Source organism: Danaus plexippus, chromosome 11 (genome assembly GCF_018135715.1).
Source record: "Danaus plexippus chromosome 11, MEX_DaPlex, whole genome shotgun sequence".
Classification (NCBI taxonomy): Eukaryota; Metazoa; Arthropoda; class Insecta; order Lepidoptera; family Nymphalidae; genus Danaus; species Danaus plexippus.
The window spans coordinates 3330181-3352249 of record NC_083544.1 but is presented as its reverse complement, the minus strand read 5'-3'; the positions used below and the strand labels follow the sequence as shown (position 1 = coordinate 3352249).

The 22069-nt window shown below is 31.1% G+C and overlaps 1 protein-coding gene across 1 annotated transcript; it reads left to right on the top strand.

The window, feature by feature from the left end:
* The first annotated feature begins 38 nt into the window (after positions 1–38).
* LOC116766077 (probable tubulin polyglutamylase TTLL2) lies at positions 39–13905 on the top strand. Its single transcript, XM_032655731.2, has 14 exons — positions 39–911; positions 1019–1280; positions 1359–1448; positions 1540–1662; positions 3341–3444; positions 8342–8492; positions 9914–10076; positions 10296–10409; positions 10570–10775; positions 11248–11396; positions 11792–11942; positions 12596–12682; positions 12935–13126; positions 13322–13905. Exons 3-14 carry the CDS (start codon positions 1359–1361, stop codon positions 13514–13516), a joined length of 1725 nt encoding a protein of 574 aa, XP_032511622.2. The 5' UTR covers positions 39–911; positions 1019–1280; the 3' UTR covers positions 13517–13905.
* The last annotated feature ends 8164 nt before the right edge of the window (positions 13906–22069 follow it).

The following is a 22069-nucleotide window of genomic DNA, read 5'->3' as shown; positions in this document are numbered from 1 at the left end:
TCAAATTTTCATCTAAAAGATCTTTCGGTGCCCACGGTATGTTTGGAGAAGCTCAGAGATTTTACATTGCATTTAAGTATACCATTATAAATAAAAAGATGTTAAGACATGTTTAGTGTATTCAGAACACAAACTTTCAATTTAGTCATGCAGATGCCTGCTTATTTTCATATCTTTTTCATTACCAATTAGTTTTATCCTTTCTGAACACTTTTTAAGCACTAAAATAACAATATATTTCTATTTTTACATCGTTCGTAAGCAAAAAGAAATTAAAACGCAAACAATACTTTTCTTTTCAATTTGAACGTAAATTCATAGATTAAATATAACTCCTTTTTTAAAAAATATCTGTGATAACACTATTTATAAAGCTAATGATAATTTATTTGCAAAATTCAATCCTCGATAAACCGAAAAATTTTCAAACAATATATTTTTTAATATAAATATAAATAGTGATTTCATTTGGAACATTTCAACGTTCTCACTTAATTGTTGACTTTGTTTCAGTAATAGAGGTATGATCATAATTCAATTTAGTAATTTAATTCATTAAGTGATATACCGTGGTACGACCTTCAAACTTATAAATTTCAGTAATGATAAACGACCTTTTTTAAACGTTATATCAAATGCAAATATCATCGTTTCTGGCCATTAGAACAATTTGCAAAACAAATCTGTCTGGTTTATGACAATTGATTCAAACATGTCAGCGATTAACGAACGATAATATAGGCGGAATGGTATTGTTAATTCGATAAAAACGACGAATTTAATTTTTAAATTTAAGTATAACCTTTTTAAACTATTACCATTAAACTTAAGTATTTTACAAAAAGGAACATACTTTGTAATCTTTCTAAATAAAAAATTTGTAAAAAGGATTCATATATTCTTGTATTCAGGTAAGAGATTGTATCATTTGTATTTTTTGTACAATAATATGTATTTTTAACTGCTGATTACCTCAAGAATATAAATAGAATTGTCACATTGTTTATTTATTATTCAGCTACCTATTTAAAAGCCGTGTGTCACGAAAGTTTGGTTGTAAATCACTTGGTTACGTTTACGTAGTGGGACCAGTGCCGAGAAGGCTTGCGTCCGGACCGGTAGGGCCTTATGTCACGTAGATAACGTAAACGTTACGGGTTAACGTGTCGCCAACCACATGTATGTATGTAATCGAATATCAGCATGGCAAGATAACATGCGATTCCGGTATTCGCATACTTTGGCGACACATCCTTTAACCGCAATGGCTTAAACTTTGAGTAAGTAACTTTAACTTTAATACTACGAGTATACTGTAGATTGTTTTGGTCATATGACATTTGAACCTAAATTTTCAGATGTTAGAGATGGCTCAAGTATTTGATAGTGATGGTCCATTTATTTATCGCTTAAATGATAACGGTTCCGGACCCAGTCTTCTAGTTAAGGTATTGAAGGCACTTGATCACGCTGTTTAATTAAATAAATATATGTAACATACTTTTTAAAACCTTCGCTTTATCAATTTTTTTTCAATAGATATTTACTGAACGTGGTTGGCGAATATATCAGGGCTACAATGGTGCAGAGGAGAGATGGAATCTTTGGTGGAGGACAAGCGCTTTTCCAGCTACTTCCTACAAAGCCTTGGGAGACTGGCAGGTATTCTTATTATTTCAATAACTTGCATAAAGGAAAATTATATAATTGACGCTTCTGAATTATGTAATTTTTTGAATGAGATAAGGAAAAGAAACCAGAAATTGTATGATGTTGATAAAATGTATATAAATATTTTATTGCATCGCATATTTTATAGGTGACTGATAAATGCGAGAGGGAGGTGGAATTGGCTATAAAGTGGTTGTCGTGCATTGTAGGCTGGGTTCTGGGTATTCATTCATATTTTCTATTGAGTTTTGTCGTGTCCCCGACTAATCAAAAATTATGACGCTGTGATAAACATTGCTAGTTTTATGATTTTAGGTCGTGTCTGACGATATTTATTCGTGTATTCATGAAAGAGGCTTGAAACAAATTTCAGGGATATATAAAACAATTGTCTCGTTTGAAAATAATTCGTTAAAAAATATTATGAATTTTCTTATTCTCGGAGATGTTATTTACTAATTTTTCGTTGTATAACATAATTTCCTTGTCTAGTTTAAGTCAGTTTGAATTCTATTATTAGAATTAATTTTGTTGTTATTATAGATTACAAGTTTTGTATTTTATATATATATCATCGAAATTTAATATTTATTGAAAATTGTTTACTATTAAAGCCGTTTAGAAGATTGATCCGATGATACTTTATTGTTAAATTATCACACAAAATTATTAAGGTTAAATTTGTAAAAAAAAATTTAGGTATTAGAACTTTTTAATTGCTTTTTTACTGTAAAAAGTAAAAAGCTGTAGACAACCTAGTTTGTTACGTATAATGTATAAAATTTCTGTTGCGTTGTTAGTTTAAGATAAAGAGATATCGAAAAAATTGTTCATCCGTTTTAGAAGATGGCAGCTCGGGGGGGGGGGGGGAGAGTGAGAAAAGTGACGACCCCACGATTTTAACTTAAGCTTATAGTAACCCCCTCCACATAAAAAAAAAATTGGCCCTCCTGAAAAACGCAACTCTAAATGGAACTTTGCAACGGATGAGGTGTATACAAGTCATAACCGCCATAATGTATATGGTAACATGTAGGATCATCAATTTCTCTGAAGTGTTTGAATGTGACGTTGATTAAAAATTCTTTAGTTCACCTACATCGTTTTCATTTCTTACGATTGACATACATCGGCAGATAATCGATTTCATTTATAGATTAGGTGCTATTTTTACAACGAAGGTAAATACTACTTAATATGCTTATATAGGGGACTATAATGTTATCACTATGAACTTCCTATGAAAAAAAATAAAATATGCGAGGAACTTTTATAGTTACAAACTTTTAAATTTGTTTTTTAGAGACTTACATAAAGATTGCAAGCAAATAGAAAATAAAATATATGATTAAATATGTACATATATTTTTTATGAAGGTAGCATATGTAATTACGAATATATCCTCCTATTGGACGTTTCTGCTATTTAGCCAATAATCCGAGTTAAGATCATAACAATTGATATGTGGGGTACAAACTGTGTTGATTCAAATATAAAAATATTTTTTTCTATATTTGTTGATTGAATTAAATTGTATTTTTATTCTACTAAATCTATATTCATTTATTCCCAAAATATTAAGCATTATGGCAAAAATTTTCAGATTTTGTTGGTATTACATTTGATAGATTGGACATAGATATATCATCGCCATATTTTTTTTTTCAGTTTATGAACCACATACCGAAAGGCGGTTCAATTTGTCGGAAGGACAGCTTGTCGAGATTGCTCCGATGTATGAGAAGAATATACGGATCTATTTATGACTTCAGGTATATAAACAACTGACGATATGAGGGAAATTTAACTAGACGGGTTATTGTAAGTGATAGAGATGAAAATATATATTTTTCGCACGTTTTAAAATTTGCATCTAGGTTATGGCTTAGGACAATATAAAAATCGTATCAATGCATATGTGATAGTGTGATAAGTTTTTTTCAATAGAGCTGTAGCAGTTTATGGTCTCAGATTCTTTGAAGATATAATCATGTTAATATAATAATTATCACAATGAAAATAGTCGGAATTATAAACTTATGATATAAATTTAAAGCAAAAGACTTTATTTGAGTAACAAAAATAAGTAAATAATTTGATTGAGGAAATTATTTAAATTGTATTTGAATATTCAAAGATAAAATAAAAAAGACGATAATATTATGAGTTATGTATATTCATAATAGTCTATTCATTAATATTTGTCTCTCTATGAGACCAAACCTCTTAGCACTGAATGGGTTCACCGTGCGAGTGCCAAGTCCATCGCGTTGCAGAGAGAGGAGCTTCAACAGTGTCTGGGAGTTGCGATCCAAGTCCAAGTTTAAGGGGCTCCAATCAAACGAGTGTTAAACGCTCACGTCCATCGTCCAAGCTTCTCTCTCTACCTAACCGAATTTTAAAGGAACCTACTAGGGCTGCCTTCGAAGTACGTTCCCAGAATGAATTGATATTAGTTCTGGACAGACCCAAGTCTGTTAGTAGGTTGTAGAGAGATTTTGCCGTTATACCTCTCGCTCCCTCGCTTCTACCGTGTACAAATCCACGACGAACCTATTTCGAGTGAATTCGTTTGTGAGCTCGTAATATTTATTGACCTCGATGGCATAGTCTTTGGGGAAGTTGGTTTCCCAAGGAACCGTAAGCGCTATAATCACAACGCGCTTTAAAATTCGGGAATACATATATATATTGCGATCCGGGAATAAAGTTGATGAATCAGCCGATAGCCCGAGCCCGAGCCACAACTTCAACATCTTTATGACGCCTGCATGTAATTTTGACAAATGGGTCTTATTAAAATCATAGACGAAAATTGTCGTTAATCCACGCTTTTTTGACGTTACTAATGTGTTGGCTATCTACCTTGTTAAGATCGTTTATAAAGCTATCTATTATTCCTTCTAAAGATGGAGTATGACCTATATTATCAATCTAACGACCGAGAAATGTAAATGGTGCATTTTCAGTAATCCTCTAAGACCTCCTAACGATAATCCCGGATCATATTAGGTATATCTTCCGCCTATCGATACACAGGCAGTGACATTAATTCGTGAACATTTACAAAATCCCAGGATATGTTCGAGTGTAGAGAGAAATATAAGGATATACACCAAGACCGGAAGTCATCATTGTCATTTTCCCCAAAAGTGGTTTAGACAATTAAAAGTAATGAGATGCAAATATTAAAGCAAAGCCTTTATGGCCAATTATAGCCAATGATAACTGCATTCTAATTTAACCTATAAAAAATATAGCACGCAATCTGCTTGTCGGGTTCGTTTTAATGTTAAACTTTTTATTGATGTTTATCAAAAGGTTATCAAACGAACACAGATATAATAGCTTTGTAACATTAAAAAAATGTTGTGTTTGGAATCTGAATTCTTTTATATTTTATATGGATATTAGGAATATATTTTTTGCTTGTTGCCACAATCTGTAGAAGAGATATACTTACAAAATAGAAGCGAATGTGTACTTCAGTGCCATTTTTTCCAGTTAAATTTTTATATTTATTCTTGCTTCTTGTAAAAAAATAACATTGTATTTTGGAATCGTTCGCTATTACCATTATTGCCCCAAATGATAGCTTACAATAAAACAATAAAACAGAAACATTGCACGGAATAAAAATAACAACAAGGAAGCATCCAATGAAATATATCAGGCCCTGATGTATACTTACTTACTTACTACAACGATGTTCTGTTAGTGTTGTATTTGCCTTTTATTTATTATTATTTAATCCGGTTAATATTTTCAATAATATCTAGAATCAATTTGCAACAGATACTAAACAATGTTTAAATTTGAAATTGTTTTTTTTATATATAAGGTCCCCTTGCAAATAACTGTTTGTTGTTTGATAAACAAAATAAAGCAAATATAGTTATCAGACTATATTTGCTATAAGGATATTATTAAAATTTTATTGGTCAATGATTGGAAGTAGGCCCAACTTTTTTTTTATTTTCCTTTATTTACATGTTTCATAATAATCAGCACTACATTGTTCTTTCTTTTTCCTTTGTAATTTTGACATATTTTTAAGTTTTTGTCATTTTCTTTAATTTAGATTAAGCATTTTTTTTATTTATTTTACATTCATCGAAAGTATTTTTTCATTTTTAAACACTTAGAAAAATTTCCTTTAATCGATACATATATAAGTCTTGTGTAGTCCATCGTACTATAACCTACCGTATAGAGACAAAGATGAATCGTTTTACGTCATTGGGTATTTGAATGAAGCCACGCGTTTGTTGCGTGTGGCACGGTATTAGGTAAGTAAAGTTTTTTTTAACTGAAGAACGCTATGTTAATTTAATTTCAACTTTAATTTAAATTAATTAATTTTTAATTTATATTAGAAACGTCGGGATTATGTAATTTAAAATAATAAAATCCGCTTAGTATATCCGAAAATATATTAGTTTCATTTAAATGAATAATACCCGCGAAAGTCTTAGATCTCATTATATTAGTGTCAAAAGCCTAAGGAAAGGTAATGGAATTGCTTAGTATTGAACAAAAATCTAACTCCTTTACCTTTAACATTTACATTAATGCAATGAAAATGAATTATGATGTTTAGCTGTAAAACAAAGTTTTAATGTAATGAATTCCTGAAACAACAAATTGAGACGCGCTTATTATTAAATTAGCAAAGTTTTGGATTTAATTTAAGGTCGACATGGAAATTTTGCCCGTGGGACGAAGGTGAAAGTTCGAGGTAACATTAAATTATAATCGTATATTCATGAACCGTGCTTCCCTAACAATTACTCCAAGTGGCACCGACTCGCGTGACGCTCCCAAGAAAAAGTCAATGTCATAATTTAGTTTTATAGGGAATTATAGTGATGACGTCGAGAGTTAATGTTGCACGCTACTTGTGTTTTCACTAAACATTATCTGTGTCGTTCAGCTTGCATGTGAATTTCACTCTATCTTGATAAATTTAAAAATCATAAAAACATATTTGCACTGTTGATGATTATTTATTATTTGTTTTCTCCTAAAATTACTTGCCTAATTATGACGCTTAAATTTCTTTGGTCTAAATCTCATAACCCCAGGTAAACTCTTCCGTAGTTGATCCACGACCAATAATTTATAGTTTTTAATGTATACACGACATGTAAGGAGTCAAACTATGGACTGTATTATAAGTGAAGATAGATATTAACAAATTACTTCGATGACATTCTCCAATTTCTTCTATCTCCTTTAAATTTAAACACTTTTTTTCCATACATATTTGGAATACTGCTAACAGAGACATAAATGTAATGAATACTTAAAAGACTCCAATATGCAGCTTTTTTTATACAAACTGAACCCGAAAGAATGGTTAATTTAAAATCACCATCCTTTTGTCTCACGAGTGTTGAAACAAAAGTAATAAGGGCAAATAGTCTATAACTTGGGATAATACAAATAACGTGAAAAGAGTAGGTGATAATATTATATATGCAATTTTAATTAGTGTAAAGTTCCAAGACGTGCCTTTTTAAACCACTACCCAAATGAAAAACTGTAACACTCCCTAATTTTCTTAAAAGGAAAGACGAATAGGGACATAATTCTATTCTATGGTTTCACTATAGTTCCCCCTTGGTTACAGTACAATGGCAAAATGTTTAGAGCGTTAATATTACTTCTTTGGAATATTAAGTTTATGAAACCGATGATGTACAATGTTGACTATGAAATAAGCTTTTCAAATAGTTTTAGCTAATAATTATTGTAACTAATATATATTTCTTCTGTCTGTCCGTCTGTCCTATGTTACAGCCATTTATTTCCGAAACTGTTGGGCCTATATGGTTGAAACTTTGTAGGTTGATGTATTCTGTTAAATTTTGAAAATTTAAAGGGGGGCAGTCTATACATGCAACTGATTGAAAAATTTTTTTTTTCAGCTATCCTATACGTGATGGGTGTCTATAGATAGAGCTTAAAAAATACATAAAGGTTCCTAAAACCATTTTTCGTTAAAATCAATTGTTTGAAAGATAGACGCTTCCAAAGTGGAAAAAATGAGTGTCCACCCCCTCTAACTTTTAAAATAAGAGAGTGAAAAACTAAAAAAAAAATATGCTGTAGATTTCAATGGAAACTTTAAACGAAAATTGGTTTGACGAGATATCATTACTAGTTTTTAAGATATAATCCATTTTCAAAAAACGCATATACAATTATGTTGTTCATACAAACAATATGAAAACCAAATTATTTTTTTTTATAAAACATCGATCAAAGTTGCAACGCACTTACAATAACTTTTATATTATGTCATCTACTTACTGCTACAGAACCCTTCATGGGCGAGTCCGACTCTCACTTTTTATATCTATATATATAAAATAATGTTGTGTTAGTTACACTATTTATAACTCAAAACCGACTGTTGGGAAATGGTTGAAAATTGGTGGGGAGATAGCTTAGAACCAGAAGACGGAGATAGGATATTTAATTCTGTTGGATCGAAATAGAAAAAAAAACCTAATACATTCCAATATTTGATTATTTATGGCCTCTAAGGCGGAATAGACTTCGCCCTCTCAGTTACTACTGTTACTAACATATATTACTAATTCGGAAATAGTCGCGGACAAAAACTAGTGTTATATAAAAAGAAAAATATCCTTCGTATTCCAGCCCGCCTTGTTTCCACTTACCTCTGGAGTACGCAAAACTGGTTTCCGAGTGCTCAAGACTCAGGCGCGGCGATGATCCCACCAGCTCGAACGTGGTGTGGATACACAAACCAGTGGCGCAGAGTCAAGGACGAGGGATCTTCCTTTTTAGGGTAAAAAAAAATGATTGTATAAAATACTGATAGCAATATTTTTGTTAATAGTGCTCACCGAAATAATTTTTAAGATTAAATTCATTCAAAAATTTATGCTATTAAATTTAAAAGACAATACAAAAAAATCAAATGCTCAGAATTTACAATTTAATATAAATCTATGAATACGCCTTGATGTTCTCTAAAAGACCTGTCATATGCATTTTTTATTTATTATTATTAGCATTGGTGAATCTTTTAAATGGAGCAATGTTTATCTTACCTTCCATGTTAGATAGATTTTTTGGAGTTAACTCAATTATATCCTTTTTCACTACATCAGATACTGTATTACATATGTTATAACCATAACTTTTTCCTGATTTAGTACTCGATCATGGAAATTATACATTTTTAATTTGCTTGTACAACCTATTTAGAAATTGTTTGTACATATACAATTTTTTATACATCAATATTCATATTTCCCTTACTAAGGTATAATCTACATATGGATACTTAGTACGGGAAATATATGAACATACCTAGTTATTCGTTTATCCATACTTCACTAAGCATAATAGGGCACTAAGTTTAAGTTTTGCCAAAACTAAGTGCATCTAAACACGCTATTTAGTCAGGTCATACATTAGCTTGGTATTCCGAATACTGGTATAAACTAAAATGCATTGTCTGGAATTCATATTGGTATATAGGGAACATTTTAACAAAAGTTTTATAAATGCAAAATATAAATAGAGTAAAAAATTGTTATAAAACTGTGATTAATTCTATTACGAAGAAGGAAAATCATTGCAATTATCCTTTGGTTCCTTATGATGTGGATTATTTTAATTTTTATTTAAAAGAACTAGCCGTGTATATAGAAGTATTTCAAAGCAGATTATTATTATTATTGCTTATATAATGTCTCGTATGATTTAATATATAGTGTATATATTAAATACACACTTCTTTCAACTCAGATACAAAAAACAATTAATAATGCTTAATTTCCATTTAATTGTGTATAATCCTAGAGCTATTTGAGCTATAATTAAATGGGTCGTTATAAAGTCTAACTACATATAGTCTAAGCATAGATATGTCATTTTATTGAAATCTCAAGATTATTTAAAAAGACCCCAGCAACAAGTTTGTAACTGTTGTTGTTTGGAAGATTTGAAGGAATATAAGTGTGTTTTGAAGTTTTAATCTAGATAAACTTACTTAAGCGGAGTCCGGAACATTGAATTCGTGTATAGTAGTTATTTTATATTTAGCAATGTAATAAATGATAATATCTTTATTACTATTGAAATTTATTGTATTGTTTTATAATATAGTTTGTATTGATATCATACTAATTTCTTTGTAAGTAGATGTATTACATACATTTTTTATTTAATTTATACTAAAATCATGTGATTTATTTTTAGAGTGTCTGTGACATGAGATGCGGTAGTCCCGCCGTAGTACAGAGGTATATCGAGCGCCCTCTATTGATAGCGGGATACAAGTTTGATCTGAGATTGTACGTATGTGTTCCCGGTTATCGTCCGTTAACGGCTTATATGTACGCAGAGGGATTGGCGAGGTTTGGTAAGTATTTCAGTATTTAGAACTTTTTTTATGTATGGCTTCTTCTAGGAAATGTAGTAAATTTATTTATTTGAATAAGGCTATATCATCGATAGTCTATGTTAAGAATTTTATCATCAATATTTTATATTCCCACATTGAGATAAAAGGCATTGCACTAATTTTATTTCTCCTACAATTTGCTTGTAAATTTTTTTATCAATAATTTTTTTGTGTCAGGAACGGATAAGTACACTTTATCTGACATCCACAATCCCTACCGACATCTTACAAATTCATCTCTTAACAAAACTGGGCCGCGGTACGCAGAGTGCAAGGATAGAATAGGCAGTGGTGAGTTTATACTTTAGCATTATTAGATACAAAGCTCTTGAATTGCTGCGATTTTGTTTTTATAGTAATACAGTCCTAGAGGGCGCTGACTATTAAGACTTCCCCCTTTTTAATTACACGTGTCGAAGAGAGATGGCGTTTTAAAAAGAAATTATCACAGGTTGTAAGTGGACGCTGAAGCAAGTTAGGCGAGCACTGGTCGGAAGATGGGGTGCTGTGGAATGGTTGGTTTGGCAAAAAATACGAGCGTTGGTTACACTGACTTTACTCGCTCAAGCTGCTGGAACTCCACCGGCAAGGAATTGTTTCGAGTTTTACGGGTTCGATGTACTACTTGATGATTGTTTGAAGCCTTGGCTTATTGAGGTATAATATTACAGAAAAATATGAATATTTAAAATTTAGACTAATGAAGATGTCTATAAATGTTGTGTAATCTATAATTTTTTCCTCTTTTGATTTCACTTAAACAAATATTTATCTGACATTTAATTTTGCTATCCATCCATAATTTAAGGAAAATGTTCAATTCCATCTTTTGATTACGAAGTGATGTATTAAAATCAGTAATGAAGATTAAAATTCGTTTTTAATATCAGAAACTAAACTGCAAGACTAGAAACTATATTACTGCAACTAGTTTCCTAATAATTTGGATCCTTCCGATTATTAGATAAGTTACGGTGTTAGCGGTAAAGTTATCACGTTATTAATTATGCTTTCGAAGACGTAACGTAACGTTAGAAACACGTTATCTTATACCGTATTACCTAAGCGTTAACACTAGTTGTGAGACGAATAAATTTTGTAATGATAACAAAATACTAATGGTCTGTAGGTGAATTTATCACCCGCTTTGGCTGCTGACTGTGAAGCTGATGTGACAGTGAAGCAGCCTATGTTACACGAGCTATTTGACCTTTTGGGTTTACCTATGCGTCACACGGGGTTGTCCTTACTACAGGGGCCACCGACTCCACATATAAGGTATATGAATTATGTGATAATCAGAAGGAAGTATAAAGGTATTTAATGACAAATACATTTACTATTAATGATACTTTGTATAAACGTGTAAAAAAGATTTATTATAAGTATTATTTTGGTATGTGTATGTTGTATAGTCCATATGATGCTTTATATGATTTAGCGTTTATCACATAAAAGTAAATAGATGCTCATAATTAACACAAACCATATAGAGTACGTAAATAAAGTTTGATATTTTTTAAGTGACTATTCTTTTAGAGTTCAAATTTTAATGCGAAGAAAGCCTTATTAGATATAAATCTAATAAGGCTTCGCAATTTATTAATGGACATGATATTCTAGTTTTTTCCGAGAAATATATACAAAAATTTTATTGTATATGCAAACTGTAGCTGCAGTTCTGAAGAGGAGAATAGTTCTGCTAAGACTGTTGGACGAGGACCGACTGGGCCGCGTATAGGGCGACGAGTGAGAACACGAAAAAGACGAGCCATGCCCTTACACTGCGTTACTCTACAAGCTCCAATGACCGAAACTATTACAGTATGAATAAATAAAGATACACTAATAACGCATAAAGATAAACTAATCATGCTTTTTACGCATAACTTAAGTTTGTAAGCATTGAAGGTAGCTAGACTTTATATACCGTAAAGATAGCTAGGTTTGCATACCTTTAGTTAGTCACGCTTGCAGACCTTAAATTACATCACCACGAAATAATAATAACACTATTACGCATAACATATGAAAATATTTAAATAGTCTGACTACACAAATATAAAAAAAACTCTTACCTCTAACACTTTAATTTATCTTTTTATTATTGAATGTTGATACGAGCAATATTTTCTAGCTAAAAACAATTATTGGTTGGTTGTTTATGAAACATAAAATGTTTAAGCTGATTTTTTTACAAGGTTTGTCGCAAAGGGTTACTAAGAATATTTATTTTGTTCTCTTTGTATTTGCATTAAAGAGCACGCATTTACATTTTCATCACCTCTTTACATTTTCAGATTTGTTGTTAGTGTGGTAAATGGAAGCGAAAGCAAAGCTTTGTGTAGTTTTACTTAATGCAAGGAAATCCCTCAGAATCCTTTATATACGATTGAGTCTAACACAAAAACGCCGCGAACGTATTTCACACAAACTTAGAAAGTGGAATAAACAATGAAATATTTCTTTTGTTAAAGGATTTAGCGGAAAAAACAAAAGATATACAAATGGGGCGATTATACAAAACGACGTCAGATGTGAGCCCGGAGAGTTCAGAATCACAAGTAAGACGTAATATGTTATGAAATAAGACAAATAAATTGAGTTCTGTTCTAATCAAAATTGACAAAAAAATAGCCTGTTGTATTTGTTGCTTTATATTTCAAAGGTAAAAGAAGTTCTGTAATAGGCACCTAATAATAAAAATATATAATACTAAAATTCTTTGTAGTAGTAAAGTGTTATATAGTACAGTATAGGAATGTAGAAGTACATATATGTATATTCATTTGACCTGATAATTTTTCGTATTCCAGTGTTCGACGACAGTAATTCCCTCAACGGAGCCTATAGATGAATCTTGGCGTGGTGGGTATTCAACGGCTGCTTCTCGACGTCGGATGATGGCCGCTTGCTCGTGGGGTAACGGTGTCCGATGGGACCGTGGGGTCGGACGAGTGGGTCACTGGGTCCGGATATATCCCCACTCGCTGCCAGCTGATGATCAGGTTAACTCTTATAAGATATATATTTTAAATATTGTTCTAAAGTTATAACGAATATTAAATATATAAAAGTTAAGTTGCATAGAGTCTATAAATATAATTGACATTTTATAAAATTGCAATGTAAATTATTTATGGAAGTTGTAGTTGAATTTAACTTTCATAAAATTTTGACTATTACCGTTACCATATTTTCAGCTACCAGGCGAAGACGTCAGGGAGAGTGTAGCTCAAGTGTCTAAATTTTTGAGAGCAGCACGTGAAGTCGCGAAAGACGGAGGCAGAGACAAAAAAGCATCTCGAGATGGAACAAGAGATTCGATTTTTGAAGTCACCCTACGTAAAAAACTCGATTATGACCATAACTTTGAAGTCTGGCTGCCACCTTTCTAGTGTGTTCATTATATGGATTACTTAGTATTAATAAACGCTTGCTCAATAGCTGTGATTTTGAATTTTCATCTACGAATATGTTATGTCTATTATTTGTTCATTTCATGTTACGTCAATGAAATTTCAAATCGAAAATCGGATTCCAGCGGATATGTACATTTCTATACCTTGTTAGGAATACATATGTTATGAGCACTCAAATTAATTGACACGAAAACAAACCGACGTTCGTTAATAGTAAAATTTTGTCCGTCTATACAACTGAAACTGAATTTTAGTCATGGATCCGTGTGGTTATATGAGAATGCTAAGTCTACAAATAGTAAAATCAAATCGTTAACGACCACAGGCTGGAAATTCGGATTTCGCGCTCATAGGTGAATGATACGCTACGCTCGTTAGCTGCTGACTGTTCTTGCTGTTGTATTTTAAGCTAAATACTTGCGGTAACAGTAACACAAGTTTGAGCAAATTTATATTACAGTTGGTAGAATCTATGACAGTTACATTCATTTACATATAAAGCTTTGATATTATAATTCAGGGAAAATTGATTCTTAGACAGCTTACAAAAAATATAATATCCAGTTTTCTATGTTTATATTTTTAACCTATATTTTCGTAAGCAAGTCATTGTTTTCATTTGGACATGAAATAAATTGTTAGCAAATTCAATGTAACTATTTTGTTAGCATGATTTTATTTTCAATTGTCTTAATATTAATATCATTGAAACCGGTTGCAAGTGTAATTAAAGTGGGCAAAGAGTGAACGAGTGAACGTGTATGAGTAGCGCCGGTCAATAGAAAAACACAATGGATTCTGAACAATACCAACCATTCATCGCTCTTAAACGTTGCCAGCCAAATGGAAATTTTAGAGCTCGACTACATGTCACTATTATTTGATTTTCTTCATATGCCAACAAATGGAGCGATTGTACGTTTTTTTGCTTCACATTTTATCGGGAGTGACTGCTATTTGACCCACGGCTACTTTGCCATTTCAATGATTTTCCCTTTGTTTCTCTTCGGTTCTGTGTGAATTTTCCATTAACGTGATTACAATATTTACCGTCTACATATTCCGAGCTTTTAATAATATTATCCTCGTATATACTCACTCGTCTTATTTTTAACTACGTTATGTTGAAGATAATGGTGTTTTTTTAAATAATGCATTTCATCATAATAACAACAGTAATTAAATATTTTTTTATCAGAATCCGATTTATATATTCGTAATTTTTTTTTCTACGTTCTTTACATTAGGGCCAATGGCAGTATTTATACAATGTATAATGTTTTGTAAGAAATAAAGAACTATGATAATTTTTCAGTCTGTACAGAGGCTAACATCATGGAAGGTCTTAGTTTTAATTAATCCGGCAATATTACTATTTAATGAGGAATCTTTTCAGAGAAACTATTAAGAAAAGAATTTTGCTCTACAATTAATTTTATGGGAATGATCTCAAGAAATAATTTAAATTTTATTAAAAAATGTATTCATATAATTCTTAATGTAATAATGTTTATTGTAAAACCTTTAATTAGTAATTCTGTCTATCAATTCCATCTACGCTGAGTGACGCGTGCCAATAAGTTTAAATGCTTTTAAATTATTAATTTGTAATTTAGCTAACACCTAAATGACAAAACAGCTAGTACAATATGCAAAGAACTCCCCAGTGACATGACCGACCATGTCACCTACCTATTTGTTGTTTAACGACACATTAGAATATTATATCTCTATATTCTAAACTATCCCGGGACAATTTTGCGTCCTTTAGCAATATCAGAGCAGTACTTCTAACTGGGAATTGTCACTTGTCATGTATGAATAACAAATCGAGTATTTGTGATTCCAACAACATTTGATTACTACAAAGTGTTTTCTCTGTATGTGTCTGTATTATTTCCTGGGTTTGTATGTATCTGTTAAGTAATCTTTATTACAATTTTCTTTTCTTAATTGTTATGGCTTTTTTTAAGTTACATTGCCTCACATTTAATTTGCGAATCCATCGCATTACTCATTGCAGTTAGTCAAAGGCAGTTGGCAGTGCAGAGAGAAGGGTAATATGCAAGGAAAAATAACCCGCAACACGTAACTGTGTAGCTTTTCAATATTCGTTTATTCGTTGAACTGTCTCGAGGGACTTTGATGTTTAAAGTAGTGATTTAAATAACTATTTTGTTTTGTTTTTAATACGCTTCTTCATAATAAACTCCAAAAAAATAAATATATGATTGATATCCTACTATCAGACTCAATTTTTGGTAATTAAGATGTAATTAGATATATATTGTCATTTAATAAATGTCAATAGCTTTTAAATGAGATGTATGTATGTCATTATATATAGTTTACTCAAAAGTATTTAGTACAATTCCGAGAAGAATACCTTCAATGTGGCTTTATAAGATAACATCGAATTTATTAGTTTCAAAACTTAAGAATTTGTAAGTTACTTACGATTTTATTTTAAAATAATAGTTATTACTCAGATCATATCCAATAGTACACTCCTATATAATATTATATTCTTCTTATTATAACTTTTTAAAGAACTTTCTTGTCTCAAAGCAAAAAAATCTTTTGCTAAATGCTTTCGCACTATAAATTTAATACTTGTGTATTTTATATAATCTTCAATGGTAAATTTTGCAAAATGGTTATAATTATGTTTATGTGTTTTGACTTTGGTCATGTTTAAGGTCCTAACCTTAAAAATATGATGTTTTAGTGAAAATACTGCGTAACTTCTTTATTGTTCAAAGAAATTTACGCAAATAAATGCCGCTGACAAAAGGAAGGAAATTCTCTCATAAGTAATCAAAATATTCGTGATTGAATGAATCATACGTCTGTCCATACTTCATGTTTCATTATTATTTTTTGTTTTTTCTTTGCGTCACTTACTTGGGACACCGCCGTTTTATTCTCGCCCCTGGTCGTAGAGCGCAAAGGCTATTGATGATTTATACGTTTAATTACAGACACATATATCACAAAAGTGGCTAGGCATTATATGGCTTACTATTAGTTATCGAATTCTGTTTGATTATTTGCTATTTTGTGGTTATGATATTAAACATATGATTAATAAGTTCCAAGTTTAATATTACTTGAAGGTAAGGTAAAATGAGATTTCTTTAAAACCTACTATACTATACTATATATTCTAGGATTATCAGGGAATCGAACGTTTAGAATTTGTTTAAGAAGAGACGAAGAATATCTATGAAATCTAAAGCTATGTTCCAAAGCATGGTTTCATCGTGAAATTAATAATTTCATATTCCGTAATAACACATAGGCACACATCGGCGACCGCGACAATTCAATGAACGACCGGACGACGCGTTCGGGCGAGCAATCCATTATGCAGATTGCCAGCCCGATTGCGGCATTGTCGCAGCTCGGTGTGCCTATTACGGAACGTTGCAACGCCCCGTGATCCTACGGATACATTTTACCTATACACCGATATAACGATTGATTGATCCATTCATATATTTTATAAACGTTTCGGAAGGATTGTACGCACTATCTTGAAGCTATTAAATATTACTTTGATATCAATTTGTATTGCATATGGGATTTAACGGAGCGGTTACTTGATTTGATGGCAACGTTAACAATACAAAGCCTATTAATGGGAACTTATACTTTGAACAGCGATTAGTGTTGGTAACAGACTATATATTAGGGATTGTAATATTCTGCGAATGACAGCTTCATTGAAATATTCATATGTACGGTTTCATTTAATTGTAAGTAAATTTCTATTACAAATTTAAGGAATTATGTAGAAAATTTATTGTTCAAGAGAAATGAGATTGGTCTTTATTTATGTTTGAACTTATGACAAAAAAAAAAACCTCACAAATATTATAATAATGTTATGGTTTGATAGTACACAAATTTTACTTGGAATATGAGGATGTTTATAACTACAAAAGAGAAGCTTCGCAATATACAAACAGTAACAAAAAAATAAAGTACGTTGCAAACATCGGTGAAAAGTGCGACATGTTTATTCAGTTCGAGACTAAATAAAACTTCATTGCCCCTCAGATTTTGAATCATGATTATAATGAATTTTTAGAGGCGAGTCCCAATTTCGGGTTTAGTTTACCCCGTTACCCGGCCACGGACCGTGGAAGTCATGAATATGTAATTATTTCTCCGCTATTAATATTTTTACCAGCTCCCGTAGCGTTGATTGCCTCTTGAATTTATTATCTAACTCCAGGATCTCCATTCAGGTATTTATTAAGACCACCTGCCAGGCCGCGAACGCACCTCTCCCAGTGAATTATGGTCCGAGGATTTCACTGATAGAATATTTTATTTCTCTTGTTTCTCTTTGTTTATGGTCTGCAAAATTAATGCCTTATTCTCGATTTGAAATCTCGGTATTCTGATTTTCTGTGAAAGCATTTTCAAGTTCGCTGGTTACATTTATAATTTGTTCAAGAAATGAGATTTGTGATTATTAATGTTTAATTCGGTTTCGATTATGGGTTCATCTGCAATATATTTGTGTGTATGATGGCATTAAATCAAAAATATATTCAGGAGCTAATTTGTCTATTCTTGATTTTTGTTTCATTCTAAGTTATTTGTAACAAAATATTTTACAAACCGATCCTGTGACCAAGAGTTCATAATTATCAATGTTGTGGTTTTAATAACAGGTAAAAGACGGGCCGAATAAAAAGAAAACTGATTTTATACTGACAATGATAACGGTTTTATGTAAAGTGATAGCTTTAAATTTTGTTTTTTGAATTTTTCTTCTATAGTGGCCCAAACATGCGAGTAAACATCAAAGAAGAACTTAATATAGATTTTTTATTTCATGAATAAACTTTACTTACATACAACAAAATATTAAGTTTTTATTTTAAGAAAATACTTACAGAGTTATATGAAATAGAAATTTAAAATTAAAAGTGGATGTTTCAGTTGAAACTAAATGCCAGTGCAGGCAAGTTTGTAAAAAGATAAAGCTTGCTTTGTAATTCAACAAAAAGAATTCAATTAGGTTGTAGTTAGCAAAAGGAACAACTGTACTAGTTCCCAGACTGCATGTAAATATAAAACGTTTTTCATTTATGAAAAGTTAGCGATAACAATACAATATACGTGATTCATAAAAGATTAAGTTAATGATAAACGCTAAGGATGCCTTTTAAAGAAAGGAGTTTTGTTACGTAAACACGTTACACGGGTATAGAAAAGCTCGTTTAATATTGCATTATCGAGACTTTGCGTTTGTATTGTTTGAGGCATGTTTGAGTTGTGAATATTTATTTTTTTTACATTCTAGGACGATATTAGATGAAAATTTTATTTGAAATATTTAAAACCGGACGCTGTTTTCGAGCCTAATGGATATACAATTTCTATATTAGGTTACAAGAAAATGACTCTGCCTTTCATTCAAATATATAGTATAAAATAATTTATATAAAGCATTGTTGGGTTTCAAAACCATCCAACCAATATGTTCTCCGTAATATTTGTGTGATATAAAATATGCTTAAGCTTAAAGGCACCGGGTTTCGCTCATTCATCTTCAAAGCAAGTTCACAAAATAAGATTATAAAATTCTCATATAATTTATCCTTGGATAGAAGCGAATATATGCATCTTTCATTTTCCCATAATGTACTCCTCAGATTAAGAAGCGATAAAGCCGATAGCCATTTTGAGGGAAAAGTGGAACGAGAGCCGCTACACTGTTTTAGCGTATTACCACTGATTGCGAAATGTTTGCTATTATTAGATAAACAGCGTTCGCGAAATGCACATGTTTGCGGATTGCACTCATTATTGAAATGAGGTCGCTAATATGAATTGAACCGTTAGCACCACTGAATATTGAATACAACTTCACTTGAATGTTTATTGACTAATGTTTACCTTGTTTTGTAATGTTATTTATAATTTAGTTTGAAATGCATATTTTTATTTAGCTATCAAGTAAGACTAACAACAAGGTATAAAGAATTTACAATCACTTTAATAGAATTTTATGATTGCTTCCCGTACGTTATGTTACCGTGTGTTATATAATTTTCTGATGCGTCACAAATGAAAAACAATTGCATAGTTTCTATTCAACATTCCAAGTGGCCAAGTAGCCAACAATAATTTAAACGGGCAGCCCTATCATTAACAGCTTGATATACCTGGCCAAGTGTTTCATGTTTAATTAGGCGCGAACAAATACGTACACTGCTCAAATGCCCCGCGGCGCAAAATCCTTTGTCCTTTGTAATAGAATTCACAACTTTCTTCCGTCCGCAAGCCAGCGACTTTGAGGTCAAGCTTCAAACGGACTATTTTTGTTCTAAACACATAAATTAAATTTATAGATGTTGTAGGAATATTGAGGAAAAATATATGATTTCGTATTACTCGTGGCTTTCTACTGGTTATAAAACTATGGTATATTTAAACATTAGTTAAGGTATGCAAATGTTCATACATACATTCATAATATATGAGCTCACGTACGTAATTAGCGTACAAGTAACCGTTTTGTTGGTTTTATGTTACAGGAAGAAAGGTCGTGGTATTATGAGATGTACTAATTAGAAGTAGAACCTTCTCCAAAAGAGCCAGTAGAATTTTAACTGGTAATTTTGAATTATCTCTCACCTATGTTTGTGTGCATGATTTATTCAGTATTAGCCATATATTTATTTATTTTGAATGTTACAACTTCAAGCAATGCAATACAAGCATTTGGTCCGATTTGATGAGGAGTGAGTGAGTGATATATATATATATATATACATATGTATATAAGAAAATAATAATAAAGGTCATATTGAAGTCGCCTCGTTCTAAAATTTAAAAAAAAATATATTTCCTAAAACTACAAGAGTTGAAGTGTATATACTAACAATTCATTGATTGAAAACTGTAAGAAAATTGATATTTTTCAATAATTTTCATCTGTTTGGTTAGAATAAGGTTTGATATGAAAAAAATATTCATGAAATAAATTCATCATAGGCTGTATTTATCTAACCGTTATTTGCAGTTTTGATTTCATTTAATGGTCTGCTTATTCAGGTCCGTTTCCATTACCCAGAGGTATTTCTTAAAATATTAGTTTTGCACATTTATCTAAACATATATTACGAGAATATCATATTAGCAATAATATATAAAGACATAATTTAATGGCTTTGCTGTATGAAGACATTTTGTTATATATTATTACGTCTCTGTGCTTAAAATAACGTTGTTATCATTATTTTAATTACATTTATGTCATTCGGTTGATATTTTTTTCAAATAATTAGACAACATTGAAATATAAATATACAACGTTCGAATGAGAAAAGTATAAAATATGATTTCAAGAAACCTGCTTACATTATCATTAGACCTTCAGATAATTTGTCAAAACATAAACAGTTTAATGTAACTCGGTTAGCGTAATCGTTTTATTATTTAAGTCATAGAATTTTAAAACGGGAACCTTATTCTATCTGTTAATAAGAATAAATAAAGATATTATTTTAGCTGATACGTTACTTTGAAGATGAAGATCTATGGTTTTGTATTAAAAAAATCCTATCGCCTAAAGCCAATCAAATATTTGTGTCTGTGTTAGTGACACCATTAGAATAGAATCGTACAAGACAATGAATAAACATAATACAACATGATTCAAACGAATATTGTATTCAAAAAGGAATACACAGCCAGAGGTAAGTATTTTAGTTTAGACCCTGGAATCTCCCTGCGGCACTACGGAGCTTTGTGAATTTAACTTGCTCGCCGAAAGTAAACTTGCCTAATTGAAATGTATATTTGAAATAACATGTTTAGTTTAAAAGTTTATGAACATTGGTCTGTTTCTGTGAGTAGTTTAATTTCATTATTATATTACATTGCGTCCGAATTTTATATTATTAATTACATTGGAAGCTTTGTCTCTTTTCATGTTGCCTTTTGTTATACTGAGTGAACTTGCAAATAAATATGCTTGAGTCATATAATATATAGTTATAAAAATACATCTAGATATTCTTAGAAAAATATTTTCAGTTCAATAATATTATGATTTTTTTATGAAAGCAACTATAATATAACAATAATATCGAAATGTGAATTGAAAACTGATGTTTTATATTAAATTATGATTATATCAGTGATACAAAAAATTTATAATTTTCTAATTCATGGGTATTTAAGAAGAAAACATTAAGTAATTCAGATTTAGTAATATTAATGTATGTATCAAGAAAGGAGAACAAATTTTGTATATAAACCGTTTGCTGACCAGTTTAATGGACCTCCAAACGAGTGGGGTGTATGAAGCGATTCATTATAGCCAATCCACGAGAGTGGACGTTGTGGTAACAAACAACCATATTTCTAACAATGACCGGGACTGTTGTATTTGCTGAGGGCAAACATTGACCAGCAACGCTCACTTCGATGATTTGCGCTGAAAATTAAAATGGATACTCTAAACAATGACCAAAAACTGTGACCCTTACTATGTGAGTTAAA

What these genes read in the sequence shown, in the direction of transcription:
- LOC116766077 (XM_032655731.2), top strand. Translation starts at nt 1,359, where the DNA reads ATGTTAGAGATGGCTCAAGTATTTGATAGTGATGGTCCATTTATTTAT. An exon ending in GGATCTATTTATGACTTCAG is followed by an intron (nt 3,445 to 8,341) that starts GTATATAAACAA and finishes TTCGTATTCCAG; the next exon opens with CCCGCCTTGTTTCCACTTAC. An exon ending in CAATGACCGAAACTATTACA is followed by an intron (nt 11,943 to 12,595) that starts GTATGAATAAAT and finishes CTTTTGTTAAAG; the next exon opens with GATTTAGCGGAAAAAACAAA.